At 39.4% G+C, this 9,827-nt stretch overlaps 1 protein-coding gene across 2 annotated transcripts in view; it reads right to left on the reverse strand.

Annotated features, from left to right (window-relative positions):
* The window catches only part of SCAPER (S-phase cyclin A-associated protein in the ER), a 132,172-nt gene that overhangs the window by 27,925 nt on the left and 94,420 nt on the right, over nucleotides 1-9,827 (reverse strand). For both annotated transcript variants that reach the window (XM_010285733.1, XM_010285732.1), the window contains exon 22: nucleotides 6,879-7,034. In XM_010285733.1, the coding sequence (XP_010284035.1) occupies nucleotides 6,879-7,034 (156 nt within the window). The remainder of the gene's footprint in view (nucleotides 1-6,878; nucleotides 7,035-9,827) is intronic.

Raw genomic sequence — 9,827 nt, forward strand, 5'->3', positions numbered from 1 at the left:
CATTCCTGCAACTTCGGTTTGCCTATCTCTGGACTCCTTACTATTCCCCATTTTAAAAGTTTCTGATGTCCAGTTATTTATTTTGCTGTATGCAGTAGCCAAATTGTGCTAACCGTCACTTAAGTACCCTCAAGCAACTAGGACCTTTATTTCCACAGTATCACATGAGAGCACAGCTCCCTTTGCCAACTAGTATTTCTTAATTTCAATCTTAGCTTTTTCAAAAGTACAAAACAGAAAAACCCCAAATTAATTACTGTATATGATACCTCACAGCATTTTTTGTGGCTATATGCGATGAGAAGATTGACCAATTTTACCAAAGGTTAAAGTTAGCTTGCTTTCAACTCTCAATCCGTCATTATTTTTAAACAATTCCATATGAAAAAGCTTACATTGCTGGATGAAGTCCCTTTACCATTTTGTGCTGCTCTGGAGCAGTGAATGAATCAAAATATACATTAAAAAGTCAATTGTAAAATAACTCAAAATGCAAGCATTATTTTTTTCACAGAAAAGACTAGGAATTTTAAAGTTATACCGCAGGACAAAGCTGTTAAAAAAACCACCCAAAAAACCTGTCTGCTACGTTTGGTGGCTTGAAGGAACTGTTAGAAATGTTTATTTTTGACGTTGCCTGTATTACAGTTAATGTGTATATGAACAGGCCACTGGCTCCTGTTGGTTTTAACTGTCAGTTATAATCACTTTAAGCCTAAATGTTTACAATAAAAAGGTAAAAGACATTATTCATGCTGGTTGTGGGCTTTAAAGTAGAAAAAAATGTGTATGAGATGTTGGAAAACAAAGCACGAACCTTTGCCTACACTGCTTTGAGTGATTTTGGTCAAGTCTGTCCAACAGTGGATTTCATACATTTAGCAGATTTTCAGTCCACCTCGAAGGTAAGCCCAGTGAAAATTCAGCGCCGCCAGGACACAGACTGAAGTAAAAACCCACAACCCCCCTAAAATCATTAGGTGACAATGTCATACAAGCAACCTAGGTTTTACATAAGCAGAGATAACTAGGAGGATAAGAGGATACATCCGTTCCTATGGATGTACCTCCTTTTAATTCTCCTCTTTAAGGGAGGTTACCCTCTGTGACAGCTGCCCAAGTCACACAGTCAGTACGGACAGAACCCCGTCAATCGATCACTGAAGGGACGCAAGACTTACCGGATTTTTCACATTGCCTTATGAGGCTGGGAAAACAGATAGGCTTTCAAACTTTACCAAGTCTCTATATTTAACACAGGAAAACAGGCAAATATTTATCCTACAGTCAAACACCCTGCAGGATCTTAAAAAGAAAAGTTTAATGAAATGCAGGGAATTTTCATGATGGGTTGCCATTATGATTTTCAGCTTCTGCCATCAAGTAGTCTCGGGAATTGGTACGGGGTTTATGACTTACAAAAGAGGTTTAAGAATTTAAAAATGTGGATATATCCATGACAGGAAAGAGAGATACTAAACAGTGGTACTTCATTGCTTAAAATACACCACTATTTATTAAAAACAGGAATTCAATACAGCTTGATGAGAAACAGCATACTCTGCAGAACAAGTATAAAACTACAATTTCTCCAAGCTTCAATATGAGCAAACTGTTTACATGTGAAAATATATTGTTTTAAGAACTGACTGAGCTAATAAGCAGTCAAGCCTCTCAAAGGGTATACAGTGTAATGTTTGTATATTTGAAATATATACTCCTGATTAAAAACATGGAGCCAAATGGAAACATGCGTTTTCAAAAGGCTTAGAATATAAGCTGTTTTTAAAAAATTATTAGGATTTAAAAACTATCATCTGTACTTTTTGCTTCTAAAGTATTTTATTTAGAAAGAGATGTCAAAATAAAGAGGCAAAATAATAATAAAGGAACTAGAAAGAAGTATTTAGCACCTGTCGGACCTTGTTATAATCCACACCGGCAAGCTAGGAATCACAGCACTGCGTAAAAGCCATGATTTGAAACCTTTCGGTAACTTCAAGATCAAGCTTTAGTTGGCTGACAGTACTCGCTGGATCTGCCGCCCGTTGGAAGCGGTGAGAAGCACAACCAGCGCTCGAGGCAGCCTTGCATCTGATTCGCCATCCAGCAGCCGAAGCAGACAGTATCTTAATTACTGTAATAAAACCGAAAACAGCCCAGCCTACCTCCTTGCCTATCTGTGACTCGCCAGTCACAATTTTCCCGGATCAAACCCTACGTATCTGCAGCTTCCTGCCACCGCAGCTTGTAACCCACAGCTTCGTTAGCTGTTGACACAGATTTATACGTGTTCCACTACTGTTTTGAGATGACATGTAACAGTTACAGCTCAGCTACTGTGCTGCTATGGCATTCTGTTTTCCTCCATTAACGAGGGAGCTTGCAGACATTTCCTACATCAAGAAAACAGCAAAACTGTGAAAAGTTGATGTCCCAAGAAGCTACGTTATTTGGGGGACTATTATTTGCGATATTCTCTTTATGCACTGTCCTCCTTGAGCCTCTGTTATTCTTAATCCACTGTACTGCTCTTAGGGAGAACCTTCTTCCTCAGCGATTAACCCTTACACTGCACTACTGCTGCTCTTTTCCTCCTGCTGTTTGCCTCAACCCTGTGGTTTAATTTCTTCCTTCATAGTTGCCACAGAATTACTAGATTTGTCTTCTGGGAATTCCATTAATTGTTAACCTGCATTTTGATCTCACACTCACCATCACGTACTGCAGCGATATGACACACTCTGGCAGACACTTAAGCAGATACTACTAATGGGCAAAAGTGAAGTAAGGCATTAACAATTGTCCTCCACAAATTACAAGCTAAACTTCTTGCACAGAAATCTTAGTTCCAGAGACTTATAGGGAAAAAAGGCATACAGAAGTGATGAGCACTGGGCAGTACAGGAAAAAGACAGGAACATAAGCAAGATCCTCGCTGTGCTGATGAAGGACTTGCCATATATTTTCTTAACTTAAGTCTTTACTCCTGCTTTTAGGGAAGGGTGAGCTGGGGCAGCATGGCCATATTTTTATTAATGCTCCTTGCATTCCATGCCTGCTCATTGTTTTCTGTCTCGTGTTTACAAGCCAAGCATGCTCCATATGTGCACTCAGGACTCAAGGGCCCAAAATAAGCCTTATATCTCTTGTGGTTACAATAATAAACTCTGGAAAACAAGGCTGCCGTCCTGGACATTGCTACCGGACACTTGGAACTGGACACAAATTGCAAGACAGATTTATATGGCTGTATAAACCACGGATATTTTGTATAAGGTCTATTTAACATTTTGCTTTATTTCAGGTTAATAAAAACGTCTCTACTGTCAATTCTGGCTACTGTCACCCTTAACGGTAAGCAAAAAAAGAGTTAAGCATTATCACAGCCACAATTTTCAACTCTGAGTATCAAATGCCAGGTTCACCTTTTGCTCAGCAAACAGAGATAGCTCAATATTCAGACGTGCTGCCTTTATACGATTTCTCACTACATTTAATAAGGGACAATACCCTATTTTCAGCTCTCATGCACTTTGTTTGTTTGTTTGGTTTGGTTTTTTTTTACTCCTCAGGGAGAAAGGAGCTCTTATCTGCATTGCTAGCAATGGATGCAACACAGCATAAGAAAAATGGGACTTAGAGTTGGAGGTCTCAAATCCCCCTCACTGATTCTCACTGGGTAACAGATGAGGGCATAAAAATCATCAAAACAAGGTTCACATGGGGTTACAAGTTAGTAATGTTTTCAACAAATTATCTTTTATACATATCACACAGCGTTTGGAAAATGTGCTCTCACATCTACGGCAAAACTTCAGTTAAAAGAATCAATCTAGCATTTATTAGCCAGCATCAAAAATGAACATTTGAGAAGATCAATATCTTTGTTAAATCTTTTTAAAGACCTTGACCATTAATGAAAAGAAAAACCCTCTCACAGTAAGATATGTTATAACATATGTTCAGAATAGATTCCCTCATTTCAGTAACTTTTTATGACGTTAAAATCCTCCAATTTATGTTTCCACATTAGCAAGACTTTCCTTTATTGTATCTAATCCATGATTTTGGACTTTTTTTTTCCTAAGTCTACCACGGGAATAAAAAAAAGTATCTTAGTTTATGTCTTAAAATTTTATCATCTACTTTATATCAACCATACACCTCATTTAATATTTAATACTGACATACATATACATGATACAATTTGAGTCTCTTCTCCAATTGCATCATTATTGTTGTGACATCTTGCGTGACGTAGACCTCCAGGTAGGTACTTGACTGAGCTCTCTTCCCTGCCTATAAAATTGTTTTCCATGGACTAACTGGGTATCAATTCAGAGCTTGGTTTAGAAACATTCCACTACATAAATTTGGGAGTTTTATGAAATGTACTCGTGAGGAAGACAGGGAAGTCTGGATTCACAGCTCTTCCTACATCGGAGCTCCAGAAATGGCCTAACATACTTTATACCCAACCGGACAGGATGTCTTAATTGTTGAAAACTTGAGTTAGAGTGTTCAGCTTCTGGCCCTCTGGGGATGCGGCAGATTACAGCTGCGGTAAAGTCTGTAGCAGCCTGCTGGTGTCTGAAAGCAAAGGAGGAGGATCACGCAGGGCTTGGCCGTTTCTAGCTCATACAGGATTTCGCTGTTGCGGGCACTGTGGACAGTTTGAGAGCCCCGAGGTGGTCCCGGTGTGTTAGCCACCCAGGGTCTGCTGTCCTATCAGCTTCCCACTCAGTGGCACAGCATGCTAAGATCTGCACGCAGTATAAAGAGCATTGTATAGAAATACTCTAATGGTTTTAATATGGAATGACAACTTTTTATATGATAAGTAACAGCCTGAAATAGTTCTATCAGAAAAAAACAAATTAATTTTGTGCCACCCACAATCACCATCGAGGAGCATAAAGAAGTTCCCAATCTGGAAACAATCTGTACAGGAGGATATATCAAAAGAACAATTCAAAATTGCTCTTGCAACAATGGTGAAAGCCTGGTATTATTTTGACAAAACTTCTTTTCATGCTAGAGTGTCAGAGCACTGGTGGTACTTGCTAAACTTTCTTCCTCTCAGTAACGACTTCGAAAGTTTTATGGTCAGAGTGGTTAGTTACTCTGATGTACGGAGGAGTATAACAGGGCATGTTTATTTGGTGCTCAGGCATCTATCAACTGAGCTGGAGAATGAGAAATGCTGGATTCTGACTGAACATGCTGTATTACCTCCTCCTCCTATTTACCACGAATGAAAGAGGCATCTGTGTTTCTCACAACGCAAAGCCGCCTTTTCTGCTGCAGGTCATGTATCACACAACAGGTATTACTGTATTGTGACATATTTAAGAATTCAATAAATTTGAGCTCTGTTTCTGCCACCTTAATCTGTGTTTGGCAATACCTTTTCCCATTTAAATCACCTTAATACTAAGGACTTCTGTAACACAACAGAATTTCATTCTGCATTCACTTCTTAAATGAGAGTGGGCTCAGGTGATGAAAGACATTTAATTTAAATTGCCCTTCTAATCAGTTACACCAAAGCTTTCGATCGAAAAGTGAAAGATGACAGTTTTGAAATCTTCATGTTCATTCCTCTTGTTTCTTTTAAATCAAATGAACAATCCAACCTGGCAGTCGAGAACAATCAGCGCCTTTGGATAAAATCCAAAGTGTTGCTGTTATATGCAGGTAGTAAGATCAGACACTTTTTGGTGTAACTGTGAAGAAAAACGCTCAACCCTCCAAAATTATTATTCTGCTACATAGCACAGACGTTCTTCGAAGAAGTACCTGCACAGTGCTGTGTTATTTTGGGGTGTAAAGATCTCTATTATTTGGGTGAAGCATGTGCCTGCTTCAGAAAATCACAAACATTGTACTACACTCTTGTAGCTAGAACTATTATTCCACTGAGAAGGGTGACTTTTTTTTTTTTTTTAAAAAGTATGCGTTTGACTTTTGGCAGCGCTGTCCTGGAATATGAAATGCCAAGTTGGCAGCTTTTAGAAAGGGAAATTTCAGTAAGTTGGGATGGTCTCTTTGGGCTCGTATTCCTTGTAGTTCTTTTTCCATGTGCATGTGTCCCTGAGTTAGCAACAACTGCTCTTACCTACAGCTTTGTGTCTTATTTTATGTTTTATCTACGCTACTTTTTCAACCCTAGCATCATTTTACCCTTCAGGAATTCATCACAAAGTTCTGTCAGCCTTGTCTTTTCCTGAAATGTTTAACAGTCTGACGGTGGTAGGTTCTAGTATGTGCACCCCGAAGCTCTGAAACTTTGACGCTCACAGCGTCAGGCTGTCCTGCGCTGTAGATTATAGCAGACACATACCTCGTACTCACTCCCCACAGCCCTGCTTAGGTTACAATAACAAGCATTTGGCGTTAGAGAATTCCCTGACAAATCTAGTAATACTTTTCTGTAAAGAAAATATAATTCCCTTACTGACAGTGGTATTTTAAAGAACAGGAGCTGAACTGGGCTGTTCTAGAGACAAATCAATTAAGAGTTGATTTTAGCTGATTAAAATACCTTTTGAAGTCCTTAGGACTGGGCACTTAGAATTAGCAGTGATAAAACCCTCTCTGTAATGATGAGCAAAGGAGATAAAATTTGCAATTCTGATAAATGACTTACAAGAATCAAGACTCAAGTGCAGGTAACTAATTATAGTTCAACGGTGAAAGGGCGAGCAGAGTGAATTTCCTGCGCTGTTTCTTTACTGGTTATCACTGCGTGACTAAGAACAGTTCTGTTTACCAGCCTTGTCAGAATGCTTGCTTCCATGGACGCGGTGTTGGCACAGCTACAACGGTTGCTGCCTGATGAACGTATGTAGGGATGACAGACTAAGTGCACCTACCTTCCATTGACAGCAAAACATAACTGACATATTCCATGCAACACTGCTGTGGCATTTTGGAGAAAAGTTGCTATTTTGGGATTCTCATCAACAGGGCCTTGAACGGAGAGGAAACAGCAACACAGCTTGTCTATCAATCCTATGTTCACCACGTAACTAGAAACAGAGGAAAAACTGTATTAAAAAAATAGTCCCATGCCAGTTTTGGTAATTTCTGCTTCTCTACTATCAAACCATACAAAATGCAGGTTGTGATTTTTTAAATACTTTTTCTGAAAGGGGTCAATAAAACAATTCAAATTGCAGTAACTTCAGATCTGGCTCTCTGTAACTATCAGTAGTTTTTGTTAAGAGACCTGCCTGTTGTAGGATAATTTGTATTATACTGTGCAAGAAGGATGAGTGTAAATGTTTATTTTAATCATACTGCTAGAAGGACAATGGAATTTTGCCATAGTTAAATGATTTATAATAATCTTGATAGCTCTGCCACAGCACAATTTCTTTTTAGCATGAAGAGATAAACTTTGTAGAACACACTAATTCAAGAAGACAATGATGCTACCCAGATGATGTTTTATTGCAATACATATATCATAACAACTACTGCCCAGTTGTTGTTTTGGGTTTTTTTCCTCTTTAAAATATATGCAACAGTTAAGAGACTAATAGGACATGCAGGTAACAACCCTCTATCATCAGTATCACGATCAGGAAGGCTCCTCAGGAGCTCAGCCAAAACTCAATGCAGAGAAAACAATGCCAGTGACTTTTTTTTTTAACTGAAAACTCCTCTTCTTTTTTTTATCAGAATAGATCAGATCATCATTTCTGATCATCATATCACTACTGTTGAAGTTTCTTCTTTGAAATTCTAACAGCTTGGAAAACTAGTCCAAAAGATTTGCTGTTTGTCCCTATACCAAGATGTCTCTCTCCACAGCAGGTTCTCTCATACTTTCATCATTATCAACTCCACTTAAACTGTGCACGCAGATTATTTTTTTCCCCATGTCGCTTTGCTGATACCGCCTAACTTCACGTACTTTCCTTGTTCTACCACAAGCACTCAGCTTCTCAGACTTTACCCCGTCTCAACTGTTCATTCTGCTGACTTACGTGACATCAACTTCCTTTATGGAGACAAATATCCCACTGCAATCACCTCCTTCTCTGTACCCTCTAATTTTCTTTGTACTTTCCTCCACTCTTATCAAGTGGGAGAAACTTCTTGTCAAAATCGGAAGAACTGCTGTTATATCCTGTGCCTCCACCTGACTTAGACACGGGGAACCAATTGCTTCCAGACACCATCAACTGATTCACTGTTTTCACCCTGGCAGTCTGTACTAAACCAGCCTGTTACTAATATTACTCCATCCTACGAGCTGTTCTGTCTACTTGCTTGTCAAGTCCTCTCGTTAGAGGTTGCCTCTTTGAGTGTAGGCTCCTTGAGATGGGAACACCATTGGCTATATGGTTCCAGAACATCAAGACCACCCTGACTTGACAAAGTATGGAACATTATTAAATAATAATGATTTTAGTAAATAAATAATACTGATTAGATGACGCTTCTTCCAGGAGCTGTACAAGTATTTATTAAAAATAACCATTCCCTTACAAATCTTGCAGTCTGATTTTGAAAAACCAGGGACTTTTAAGACTAGGGAAAAAAACCTCTCCACTTCTCAGACAGTGGTGTTGCTCAAAGACTCATCTCTCTTCAGGGCTAGCAGCTAGACCTTCTGCCAAAGTTTACCCTGCTGACACAAAGCTTCTGGAAGCAATGAAAGTAATTAAGAATAAAAATAGACCGAAGTCTAACTGCAGTATGAAATATTTTTAAAGCTGCTGAAGTACAGCAGTTAAAAATACTTAAAGATTCACAAAGGTTATTAATTACACATTCGTTGCTCAGGTAAGTTTGTCTGTTCTATTTAGCGACATGAAAGGTTACCAGCATTCGGTTTCTTGCAGATTTTGATCTAAGCAATCCACCTGATCACACAGGTGGTAAGCAAGCTCTCCCGTACTAGCAGTCACAGAGAAACGCCGAGTGCTAGAAACCTCCCTGTGAAATAGGAGGCGAGAAGAGGAGCTAAAGGAAATACAGCTAATACTGACAGGTGATTCCTCAGAAAAAGGCACACCATTCTCATCAATATTCTCTTCCCTTTTGCCTAGGAACATCTTTACAGTCTGATCGACACCTGCAAAACATGTTCATTGTCCCTCTTCCTTTTCAGCCACCCCTGGACACAAAGCAGCTGCTCTTTTGGCAGAGAAGAAAGGGAGGAGAGTTTTCAGTCTACTGGGACTGCTCTTTAATGGCTTCCAGAGACAATGAGAGGCTCATGAAGGACGCCCTTCCTTGAAGAACTGAGCATACCGGCAAGTGGAATGTCAAAGCCCCCTAACCTATTGCCTCCGTCTCCGAGTCTTTTTACCTATGGTAGCATAGTTCCAACATCCTGGCTACCCTTTTGACACCCAGGTAGCGTGTAGATAATTGTTTATGCATCAGGTCTAGTAGCCCCAAATAAAAAAAAAAAATTATTTCAACTTTCCTCTTTCTTCCCCATCCTCCTAAAACTCTCATTTAATCAACTCCACAAGGACATATGATACAATGACCTGGAGGTGAAAGATTCTCATTAATAATATAATTTGTCTCTTTTTGACTCGTTTAAAATGCCTGCTCTCTTTTTTTCCTAATTGCGCTATTACCTTGTCATCGTGCCTTTCATTCTCCATTTATAACCAGATCCCCTAAAGTGCCTCAGGTGAGGGACCTAGTTGGATTCTCATGTATCTTCTTATCTTAAGGGTATGCCTGTGCTTGGCCCAGTCGGTGTCAGGTGTCTGTTCAGCACAAACAGCAATACGCAGACCTCCCACCCTCCCATTCATAAATGGAGAGAATACAACATCCTGAAATTTCACACT

Source organism: Phaethon lepturus, unplaced genomic scaffold, assembly GCF_000687285.1.
Source record: "Phaethon lepturus isolate BGI_N335 unplaced genomic scaffold, ASM68728v1 scaffold1224, whole genome shotgun sequence".
Lineage (NCBI taxonomy): Eukaryota > Metazoa > Chordata > Aves > Phaethontiformes > Phaethontidae > Phaethon > Phaethon lepturus.